This window comes from Eretmochelys imbricata, chromosome 2 (genome assembly GCF_965152235.1).
Source record: "Eretmochelys imbricata isolate rEreImb1 chromosome 2, rEreImb1.hap1, whole genome shotgun sequence".
Classification (NCBI taxonomy): domain Eukaryota; kingdom Metazoa; phylum Chordata; order Testudines; family Cheloniidae; genus Eretmochelys; species Eretmochelys imbricata.
Genome location: NC_135573.1, coordinates 48846392 through 48858663, shown reverse-complemented (window position 1 = coordinate 48858663; position 12272 = coordinate 48846392). Strand labels below are relative to the sequence as shown.

The following is a 12272-nucleotide window of genomic DNA, read 5'->3' as shown; positions in this document are numbered from 1 at the left end:
AAAATTCATATTTGATTTAAATCAAACCAATTTTTTAAAAATAGTATTTGGAACTGCTACTGAACTTCAAAATCAGTTGTTTGTTCAGCTCTCCTGAAAATATGTGTTCACATACCAAGTGGTATTAGAAGCTATATAAGTCCTCTGGAAGGATAAATAAATGTTGAAAATTTTCCTGAAAACATAGTATTACAGAAAGTAGAAGTGGGAAAGGGCCACCTTGTCCATTCCCTAGCAGTGCAGGATTTGGAGTAGAGCAGACAACTACAGAGTAATAATTTATAAAGCACACATGAATTAGGATTTTTCTTTTAGAATTTCATTAACCTGAAAATCCAGTTGAGATTCAGCACATCAATGGATAACTTATATATTGCACATATGTAATTACATGCATGGGTAAGCATCTCCTCTATTACATGATCTGCACAAAATATTGGAAAACTTGCTTAAAATTAATCAATCTCCCTATTCTAATTTTTACACTTTGTTTAAAAGTAAAATAGCTGACAAGTGATTGCTACAAAAGCACAAGCACATGGAAGAGCTGTAGAAGGTATAGGGCATATTTATACATATTTTCTTTTTATGGAGTGATACATTTGAGGCCCAATCCTGTATTCCCTGTTCACCCTATTGAAAGAGGTTTGGGTGCACAGTGAATGCAAGATTGGGCTCTTGGTGGCTTGTTATTGCAGAATAATATTTATTAATGTTTAATTGTATTTGGTTACAGCTTCATTTGGTACACTGGTATTCAAAATACAGTAATTACGCTGAAGCTTTGAGAAACTATGATGGTGTGGCTATTTTGGGTATTTTTCTGCAAGTAAGTAGAAAGAGCTCATTCTTTCTTTGTAATATTGCATACATTTGTTCTTTGCAGGAGAAAGGTTCCTGCTCTGCTTTTCAGTATTGTATCACATTAGAGGACATGTTCAGAATGGTGGATTATGTTCTGATGTGAATAGAGGGACTGAGGAAGACGTCCTAACCACAGGGTGTACTCCTCCTGCTCGGGGGGTGCAGTGTCAATAGCGGGTGGCTGTCCAATAGCAATCAGGGGTGCACTGTATTACTCACTGACTGATTTCTATATCCGGGATCTCTCCAAAAGATTCCGCTTTAATCTTCCCGTGAGAAAAACATGCCAAAAAACAGCATGTATCGCTTGTACCAGATTTACCTGGTGGGTGTATGGTTTTAGTTTCAAATGGTGGGTTTTAGCCACTCATTTCTCATCAATGTTAATTAGAGATAGACCCAAGTTCAAACTCTGAATTGGGATCCTGATCAAAATCTTCTCAGTCTTCAAATCCAAGGTTCTGGTTCAGCCCATTGCAGAAATGGGTTCCAGCCAGGAAGTTTAGATTTGGTCCAGATTCAAACTTCCTCCTAATTGTGGAATTTGTTCCAAGATTTTGGTTTGGGCTCATTTCTAATATCAATAGACAAAAATCTGAGGTCCTTCCTGAGTTCTTTAGCTCTATTCAGGCAAAACTCAGTGGGTCCAGTAGTAGTTGTTTAATGAAAGACCCTCAGATGTTGAAAGTCTGTAGTGATTTTTCTTTCACATTATGATTTCTGTGTCTGTTATGAGAATGAGGAATGAGAGCACTGGCTATTAGCAGATGTAATAGGAGCCGGTGCTGAGTGAGCTTCTCCACACATCTCTGCAAATATACCCTGAGCCTTTTTAGTATATTAGAGTAAATTAGGTAAATTTTAATATTTACCAGTCAAATTATGTGGTGGTCTTGTGAGAAGAGACCGATTTCTGAAGTTTTCTCTGATGCCAAACTTCAGTGGGTGTTTGGTTTACATGGGACTCACAATGAGGCCCAAGAGAATAAGGACAAATTTGCGTTACTGGTGACATGAACCATGTTTTAAGCCATTCTTTCAGTGATGAGAAGTTACATTACTTTTAGATTGTGCTACCCAGGGCCTTCCCATAAACTGTAATCCTATTCTGAAATACAGAGAGTCCTATTATAGTATTTCTTTGCTCTTCTCTTCTTTTCTTTACGTGAGATCAGATCCTTTGCAGAGATATCAGCTTTCTGCTCATATTTTCCCTGGATCCTCAGCTTGGCATATAGTTGTATTTTTAATAAAGTCAGGCTTCTGCATAAGGGCTAAAGCATGCATTTGGTAGGAGAATTACCATCAAATGGTACATATGCATGCTGAAGAAACTATACATTTTCTATTTGTTATAAGTCCAAAATTGTGTGAACTGTGAAACTAATTTGCTACTAATCCTCAGAAATTCTTCTTTTGCATCAAGTTTATATTCAATACTGGGAGCCCACCGTGCTCTCACTTAAGTCAGTGGTAGTCATACTAGTCACTTCAACTGGAGCATGATTGAGCCTGGTATGTTGTTTTAGCAAATACTACTATAATGAAAAATCAAGCAATGATTTTTATATTATTCAGGGTGTTTTCCCCCCTATCAGGTGTAACATTTTGTTATTGTTCCATACAAGATGTTCTGAGAATGTTGCTAATTAAACTGACAGATGGGATGGGTCAAGTTCAGTTTTTCATGTAGTCGTGACCTATAATGATGAAGGGGAAAAAAGCAGCTGTCATATCTACTTTTCAACTCTTGCTTCCTGCATTACAGGTAGGAAAAACTCCCAAACCAGAGATGAAGAGAATTCTTGAAGAAATAAATGGTATTAAAACAAAGGTAACAGAACAGTTTTTATTATATTAGGTTAACTGAGTAGCTGCAGTAGGGAAAATCAGAAAGCCAGATTCACTAGTCTGCTCTGGCTGCTTTGCACTGTTCCAGCAACACATAGCAGCCAGCACATTCTGGTGGCTATGGCCCGGAATATCTTTTTTTCTTTAAGGAGAAATGTAATTCCTCCTCTCATTTCTCTAAGGTCCCGCATTGACTTCAGTGGGCTTTGGATCAGTTGCCAGGCAGCTCTCGTTGATAATTAGTACATCATTGCAAACTCTATCCTAAACTGCTTTTTAAATTAATTAATGATCTAAGGGCCTTGTCCCATACTTGTCCCATTATATAGGCAGAACTCCCACAGAAGGGAGCTCAGTTTGCATACGAATTATAGTATCAGGACTACGTTTAACACCGGAAATAAATGCAACCACTGGGTGTTTCCTAAAAATATTAGTCTGTGACCAACATTGGTGGGGTTCATTCTAATTCTACTAAAATAAAATTCACTCTTCAGAATACATCTGACATTGATTATGTCACTCACCTTTTTAAGAGTTTGCTTCTGCAAGGTGCTGAGTACTGTGTATCCAATCCAGCAAATCACTTAAGCCTGTGCTTAACTTTAAGCACGTAAGTAGTACCATTGATTTGCAGGGTCAAGTCCTGAACCTCTCCACCAGCTCCCCACTCTCCATCACCTCAGCTTTAAACTTCTTTGCCTTATCTTCAGTCCCTAAATAACTCCACCTCTCCCTGCTTAACCAACCGTGAATCATTTATTACTCTGTCCCTTGCCCTCTTTGCTCTACCCATAATGCCAGAGCCACCATTTCTCTCTTTTTTCTTAATGCCTTTTTTCATGCCATCATCTACATGTGGAACAGCCTCACCACTGTAATCAAAAGTTCCTGAATAAGTGAAGAGATCAAACACTGTCAGATACTATGTTAAAAAGACAACAGTGATACCAGCCCCATTACATGGCAACTGAGACTGCCTGTCAGATTTTACACCATGTTTTAGTAACAATGGAAACCTAGCTGTTCAGTTTTGGATAGTGGAATCCAGTCATGATGCATATATATCACAGAAATCCAAAACTGGGCTGTAGCTATTCTGAAAAAGAAACAGTTCAAGAAAAGCAGAGAAAGATAAGAGCATGAGCTAAGGAATTAAAATCAATGCACAGCATCTTGAATTTTATTTGTTATACTTTTTTTTCTTGGCAAAGTATAAATCTGAACAAGGCTACATATTTATGTATTTATAGGACAGGTTAGTGAAAATATATCCTGGACATAAATATTTCATGCACAGTCACAATTGTTAGGTAACAGTACATTATGGGGACAAGTTCTAAGAAGTTACTGTACTTAATTACATCAGTGGACACTTTGATAAAGTGCATCTTATTTTATTTCTTTGGGAAATCTCAGCCTTGGACTAGTGGTCATTTCTAGAAAAGTAAGTTACAGAGCAAATGTTTGAAAGGAGGTGGTCAGCCTCTTACATAATATTGGACATTTCATTAATTCTTCCATGGAAACTTGACTCTCTCTTTTTAAGCAAGCTCAGTGTCTCCATTAGTGTTATTAAAGAGATTTCTGTTTTATTTATTTGAAGGGAAAAGAGGCTCCTTTTTCAAACTTTGATCCATCAATTCTTTTTCCTAAATCTTGGGACTATTGGACATACCATGGCTCCTTGACTGAACCTCCTTGTGATGAGTGTGTTACCTGGATTCTTTTGAGGGAACCTATTATTGTCAGCCCAGACCAGGTAAACTTCAGCTGGACATTAACCTCCCTATTGTCGTGGTTCTCTCACAGTTTCGGCTTATTTATTTATATGCCAGATCCCAGCCCTACTCTTTCAATAAGAAAAACTCCCCTTGGAGTTAATGGGAAATTGCATGAGTAAAGACTGGGTTAAAATAGAGTAAAAACTGAACTTCAGGATTGGGCCCTTCTGTTAGTCACCTCCTCAGCTGACTTTAGTAGAAGCACCATTGGGACCCCTAAAAGAGCTGCACAGGACTCCAGGCTGCTAACGGTATGTCTACACTGCAGCGGGGAGTGAGTCTCCCAGCCCCGATAGATAGACTTGGGCTAATGGGGCTCACGCTAGCGTGCTAGCAATAGCTGTGCAGATGCTGTGGCACTGGAGGAGGGACCCAGGGGTGAGGGTGGGTGTGAGGGTGGGTGGCTAGCTCAAGCCTCCGCCAGTGCCACACAGCTATGAGTCTACCTATCCAGGCTGGGAGGCACACTCCAAGCTGCAATGCAGACATACCCTATGAGCCTATCCACCCACCCCAGTTCCTTGTCTGTCTCTCCACATTTGGAAAATTGTTGGTTCCAGCTCCTAAATTCCTAGACCATGTTGCTGGGAAGGGTCAGGTCAGAGGCCACAGAGCTTCACAAATCAGTGAGATTGTAACAGACTGTGGGAGAATAGGAGGGGTCACAAGGAAGCAGGAGGTGATCAGAGAGTGTTTGTGTGGGTTTTGTGGCTACCAATGTGGAGGGGGCTGATTGTAATCAGGACTATTGTAGATTGAAACAAGAACAGTCTTTCTCATACATCAGCCAAAGAGGAGTGGCAGCTTTCCCTCTGCTTTCCTCTTTGTCTACTCTCCCCTTTACTTAAACTCCGGATTGTAGATGATGGAGCTGGATGTGGCTCACACATGTTATTTGCCATAGAGCCTTGCAAAACCGAAGCCTGCACTGTCCAAACACCAAGCAAATTAAATTTTAAGCCACTAACCTAGATACTTATGTGGCGTGATAAATCAGCAGAACATTTAGTGCATGTAGAAAAAGCTATAGTTATATTTGCTTAAACCATTTCAATTCCAAAGAGGTTTTTCAATTTATAACTTTCTGAAACTTTCATTTTTCAGGCAAAAAATGTCCCAGGTCTGGTGTCTGTTCAAGTTGATTTTTTTTGTTTTTCTTTTTTGCCTTTTGAAAGTTTGAGCAAAACGACTTCAGACATTTTTGAATGAAAAGAGAGTGAAACAGTACACTTTTTTTCATGGAGTATAGTGATTGAGGCAAACAATAAATAGTCAGCTATCTCATTCATTACCCATTACATGTGCTCATCTAATTAAAAACTGGTTGTAATGCAACCTCAGTTTTGGCATTTCCAAATTTCTGAGGGATTCATTTTGCAGCACAATGTTCTTTCAATATAGTCTTATTTAATATTTCAAAAGGTTCCTTCCTAAAATCCATAGGAATCACATTTTAACAGGTGAAATAATATTTTTTTAACAAATGGTACCTATAAAATAACTTGCCCCACATTCTAAGTGGCAGCATGTAACAAATAAATTAATGCAAATTTTGTAATCCTTTTAAATACATTTCTGGAAATGTTCATGGCCAAATTTGAATAAACAAAAGCAACAACTTCAGAGAACCTTCATTTCTCCAATCTGAAGGCCTCATGTTAAACATAACAGTCTCATAGCAGAAATAAATATTTTTTGTAAATTTCCACACACCCTAGTATACTCATAAAGGTGCTTAAATGATTGAAATTGGATGAAAATGACCAATGACCTCCTTGGTGATCTCAGATGTAAAGGTCAGTTTTCTAATCTAGGATTCAGAGTAGCAGCCGTGTTAGTCTGTATCCACAAAAAGAAATGGAGGACTTGTGGCACCTTAGAGACTAACACATTTATCTGAGCATAAGCTTTCGTGAGCTACAGCTTACTTCATCGGATGCATTTAGTGGAAAATACAGTGGGGAGATTTATATACACTGAGAACATGAGTATAACATGTGTATAACGTTCTCTATGTATATAAATGTCCCCACTGTATTTTCCACTAAATGCATCCGATGAAGTGAGCTGTAGCTCACGAAAGCTTATGCTCAAATAAATTTGTTAGTCTCTAAGGTGCCACAAGTCCTCCTTTTCTTTTTAATGTAGGATTGTTCCTGTGCTCAGCAGTCCACAATGAACGAGTCCCAAAGTTCAAGAGTCAATGGGAACATGAAAATTCTTTGAGTCAGACAGTGAGTGACATGTTACACATGCACGTAATAGATACATGTAGACATATGTTCTTATCCTAGGATCTCAAGGTGTTTTATGACTACAGTACACATAAGCCAATGCAGGCATCTCTGACACTTCATACAGATCCTGGCAGGCATCAGTGTATCACACAGCACTTTATTTCCAAATTATTATGTCCTGATACATTTGTGGCTGCTTAGTTTAAAAAAAAACTGAATGAGTGGAGTACAGTGAAATCACCAGAACTCAGATCTGACTTGAACCTTAAGAGGAAAGCTAACACAAGCACCTGTATGACTGCGTTTTACATAGCTCATTCAAATACAGAGCCAGTCTGGAGGTCACTTCCTTATTTTTCTTTGTTTGTACCAAAATATAAAGGCATTAGATATTTGGAAGCTTCTCCTTGTATGCAAAATGCAAATTGGCTCTGGTCAGTTTTCCTGGCACAACAACAGATCTGGTTAGAGCCTTATTACTGACTCAGCTGTTTACATCACAGGGGATCATGTACGGGTTTATATGAAACTCCAGTGTAGGTATAGCTATTAGTGAACAGCTCTGGGTTGCATCAACAATAAAAATGTCAGCTTCCTCTCCTCCCCTACTTTAATGGGTTGATCTTAGTGTGAAATTCTTTTAGAATGCAACAGCTATGTGCCGAATCATTGATCCAACTTCATCTGATGTGTTTCTGATCTATATTCAGACTGCTCTTCTTTCTAAATACGGCTAGTAACAAGTTTGGGTAATTAATTGTTCTCCAGGCAGCCATCAGGTCCTGTGTGTAATCTGCAGGGAAGCACCTTGATCTGCTCATCAGAAGACATTGATCATTTCTACAAAGTGGATAATTAGTACCTGTAGATGGTGCTTTGTCATTCTGCTTTACAGACAGAATTATTAGTAGTAATATTTTTATTGCAATAATGCCAAAGAGCCACAGGCAAGGACAAGGGCCCCACTGTGCTTGGCACTGTATAAACACAGAACAAATCAACAGTTCCTGCCCCAAAGAGTTGCCGTCTAAGGCCATGTCTACACTGCGGGCACTATAGCAGTGCAACTATGGCCCAGTACTGATGCCGGCAATAACCCCAAAGTGGAAACACAGCCTAAAGTGATGGGAGGGTTTTTTTCTATCACTGTAGGAACTCCACCTCCCCAAGCAGCAGTAGCTAGGTCAATGCACTGCGTTGACACCTGGCATTAAGTCAGCACCCCTGAGCTCTGTAGCTATGTCTACCTACATTTTAAATATAGACCAGGTTTAAGTAATCTTCACCTGAGAGAGGTTCACAGGCTGAGGCCCTTAAAGATCTCTAATCCTCGAAGTGTGCTAACATTGCAGGCTTGCTGGCGATAATTGTTTTAAGTGCTAATCCCTTTGCCACAGAGACCAAGATAGTGTTCTTGTATGGCTGAGATACTGAGGGCAAATTTTCCGGTGTGCACCTGGAAAGATGTGCTCATCCCATATGCGTTAAGCCATGCAAACAGGTAGATATGTACATCGTTACCCAATCCACATACTATTACTATTTTATTTCTATAATATCCTTGGCATGCCTGGCACTTTTCAGCAAATGTATATACTAACCCTCCTAGGTGCACCCCAGTGTGGGGGCATGGGTCCAGCAGGAGTGGGTTGCATGGAAATAGGTATCGCTGGGTGCAAAAACAGGGAAGAACATTATCAAGGCTTGAGAAGTACCTGGAAAATGTTGCTTGTGGCATCACACAAAGAGAAGATAACCCTGGATTTTTAATGTTTTCACCAAAAAAGAAACAAACCGAAGGCCCAGCTTCTAATCCATCTAAAGCATTGCAGGGGGCAGCATCTTGCTATCTTAATATTGCTGACGCTAGTATTGAGTCTTCCTACTGTTCCACAGCAGAATACAGTCTTGTGCCTCAGCTCACTACTGAAGCAAAGGATTTGTTGGAAAATCCAGCCCTAAGGCCTTCTCACAAAGGACCAAATCCTGACTCCTCCCCCGCAACCCTGGAGGACTCTATTCCTATGACCAAATGGTGCAGTTCTTGTGCTGAAAGGGAGGGGATAGGATTTGGGGCCCCTGCATAGGTGGTGCACACCCCTTGCTTGTCACAGAACCCTGCAAACCAGTGCTCCCTGCACCCCATCACATTGAGCCTGGGGGCAAGACTCAGCTGGAGAAAGCAGGGGTGGAACCAGTGGATCTCTGACTATGTGGATCTATCTACTGTAAATATTTATGTAATGCCACTGTAGTATCTAGGTAATGGGTCCCCTGGCTATTCTAATCCTCCGAGGGTAGCATGCTGGCCATGAGGGTTACTGCAGCCAATGCAACTCTTTGGCCTTCGGGGGAAAATTTCTTCAAACTGGCAGCTCCAGTATATAGCCCAGTCACTCTGATGATGTTCTGGTTAAAGCACTGGGCTCAAAGGTCAGAATTCTCAAGTCTGATTTCAAACTGAGCTTTTCATTTTGGTGCAATTACTCACTGTGTATTTTCCTTTTATACTGCACTGGCCAGATTTCTCATGGAACGGAAAACACATGCCTCTGTTCTCCAAAATAGAATTCTTCTTCGAGTGATTGCTCATGTCAATTCCAAGTAGGTGTGTGCGTGCCATGTGCACGATTGTTGGAAGGTTTTCCCCCTAGCGGTACCCTGGAATGGTGCCTTAATGGTGGTGTATATAGGTCCCTGCCGACCTGCTGCCTCTTCGGTTCCTTCTTACCGCAGGTCATTGGAGCAGCTTCTCTCTCTCTCTTATGTTTAGCATGTAATCCCCTGGTGGACTGTTCTCCATTGTTTTCTGTAAATAGTTCAAAAAATGATTTGTAATTAGTATTAGTAGTTAGTTAAGTATCAGTTGGGGGTCCCCCCCATCTTGTTTCCCCCCTGAGGAGTGGGGCATGCATTGGTCTCAGGGTTTCAAGCTGTGCAGGTCCTGCCTGAAGCCTGTGCTTAAGGGAGACCCACACGACTCCTGCCTGAAGTGCCCTGAAGAGGCACAGCAGTCAGACAAGTGTAAAATCTGCAGCAGCTTCAAGCCCAGAACAAAAAAGGAATGGAACTTTTGGCTAAAACTCCTCCCAATAGAGTCAGTCCTTCACCCCCTGCCGACCCAGGTGGAGTCCGACCCTAAGCCCAATGCTTCGGTGCGCAGCACGCCAGCCTTGGTGCAGGAAGCTTCAGTGCTGAGAAAAGACTTGGCTAAGGACTCTCAGCACTGCCATTTCCCGGTGCTGAAGATCGCCCCTAGTGCAAGCACCAAACACCTCCCATTCGCCAGTGCCTCACAAGAAAAAGAGAGCAGATAGGAGGTGCTCCCCCACTAAAGTAGTGGAGTGGGCAGGCACCAATGGGGTGCATTCCACGTCGGGACACCTGGCCTTGGCCCCACCTATACCAGCACTGTTGACTCCGGCCTCTCTGGGAAGTCCATCAAGTCCGGTCCTGGTGGACTCCCCAGTGCAGGAGGATGATATAGACCTCCCATCCACGCTGCACACGTTTGAAGCAGCCAGGGACCTGATCGTGATGACAGCGCAGTCCCCCCCATCCAGCACCAGCTCACACACCGGTGACAGTTCTACAAAGAGGCACTGTGGCCTCCTGGGGCAAGCTTATGATGATGCAGTGCCATTCACCATCACCATGGCACCGTTTCCTGGCACCGTCTCAGTCCACTCTGCCCTGGTCACTGGGATAAGACTACTCTTTGGAATCAGAGGTGGACTCCTATGCCTCTAGGTGAAGCCAGTACTGTTCCCAGCACTGCTCGAGGCACAATTAAGGGCAACCATTGCTCATGATGTCCTGGCCTCCACAGTGGCAGGGGCTGACCCAGTGACCCTTTTGGACACCGTGGGCCTACCGCCAAGTCCAGGACATGGGCTTCAGATCCCTGTCAGTGGCTTCAGAGGTGCAGATCCCTCCCTCTGCCACCTCAGTGTCCCGGGAGCCTCCTCATGAACAAGAAACAGACGCCCAGGTCGGCGCCAACACCAGTGCAGGGCCCAGCACCAACACTGGTACCAAGACTGGTGTGGTACCAGGAACCAGCACTGTCCCCAGCACCACCCAAGGGGTCACCATGCAGGGGGATTCCTGCAAGCCAGAGGGTCAAGAAGACCCAGTGTCCCCGTGGTCATCATCCTCATCCTTCCTGAATGAGGCTGTGGGTGGGTACCTCCACCACACTGCCTGCCATGGACACGAGGACGCATCAGGACCTGCTCAGGAGGGTGACCCAGAACCTGAATATGCAGGCAGAGGAGTTCTCAGAGGAGATTGATCCTATGATGGATCTTCTGGCTCCTGAAGAGCCTTCGAGGGTGGCTCTACCCCTCATTAAGACATCCAAAAGGTGTTGTGGCATACACCTGTCTCTATTCCCCACACAGCTAAAGGGGTAGAATGCAAATACTTTGTGCCATCTAAAGGGTATGAACACCTATATACTCACCCATAGCTGAACAGTTTGGTGGTGGAGGCAGCCAACCACAAGGAATGGCAGGGACAGCCAGGGCCCACCCCAAGTCCAAGGAAGCAAAAAAGCTGGATCTCTTTGGTCGGAAGGTATTCTCCACCAAGAGGGCTCCAGCTTCGCATATCAAACCAGCAGGCGGTTCTCAGCCATTATTGCTACAATTCCTGGAACACCTTCTCCAAGTTCCAGGAATTGCTTCCAGAGGACTCCCACTCTGAGTTTGGGACAGTCCTGGAGGAGGGCAAGGTGGTCTCAGGAACCTCCCTACAGGTTGCCTTGGACTCAGCAGATCTGGCCACTCACAAGATGGCTACTGCTATAGCTGTGAGACGCAGCTCATGGCTTCAGGTCTTGGGGCTCCCGCATGGGGTCCAGAATAGTATCCAGGACCTACCCTTTGACTCTTCGGGACTCTTTTCAGAGCAGACAGACTCAAGGCTCCATAGCCTTAAAGACTCGCGGGCAACCCTTAAATCCCTGGAGATTCACATGCTGGCCCCGCAAAGGAAGCTGTTCAAACCTCAGCCCATTTCTCGCTTCTACTCTGCTCCTCCCAGGCAGGACTATAATAGGAAGTGGGGCAGGAGTAACAGGAGGCGCCCATCTCAGTACTCCTCAGGTCAGGGCCAGGGGGCAGCAAAATAGCACTCAGCCTCAAAACTGAACTTTTGAAGGTACGCCTGAGGACGGAGCACCAGTTCAAACCCCGGATCCTTCCCCTCCTTTTGCAGATCATCTATCCAATTTCTACCATGCCTGATCTCAAATAATCGCAGACTGATGGGTCTTGAGCACAGTAGAATTGGGATGTTCTCTAGTTCTGTTCGCTCCTGTCTTCCGACCCACCATACCTGTTCCTCTTCAGGGACCCTTCTCATGAGCAACTTCTAGTGCAGGAGGTGCAAGTGCTCCTGCAACTCAGGGCAGTAGAGGAGGTTCCTCTAGAGTTCAGGGGTAGGGGGCTCTACTCCTGTTATTTCCTAATCCCCAAGGCCAAGGGTGGGCTAAGGCCTATTTTAGACCTGCGAAACCTCAACAGATTCATGA

General features: G+C 43.4%; 1 protein-coding gene across 3 annotated transcripts in view; it reads left to right on the top strand.

Annotated features, from left to right (window-relative positions):
- The window catches only part of LOC144261010 (carbonic anhydrase 3-like), a 35383-nt gene that overhangs the window by 14947 nt on the left and 8164 nt on the right, over positions 1 to 12272 (top strand). For 2 of the 3 annotated variants that reach the window (XM_077810063.1, XM_077810065.1), the window contains exons 4-6: positions 737 to 829; positions 2633 to 2698; positions 4322 to 4477. In XM_077810063.1, the coding sequence (XP_077666189.1) occupies positions 737 to 829; positions 2633 to 2698; positions 4322 to 4477 (315 nt within the window). Of the gene's footprint in view, positions 1 to 736; positions 830 to 2632; positions 2699 to 4321; positions 4478 to 5603; positions 5724 to 12272 lie in introns of those variants that run through there. The other variant, XM_077810064.1, reaches the window with a different exon arrangement.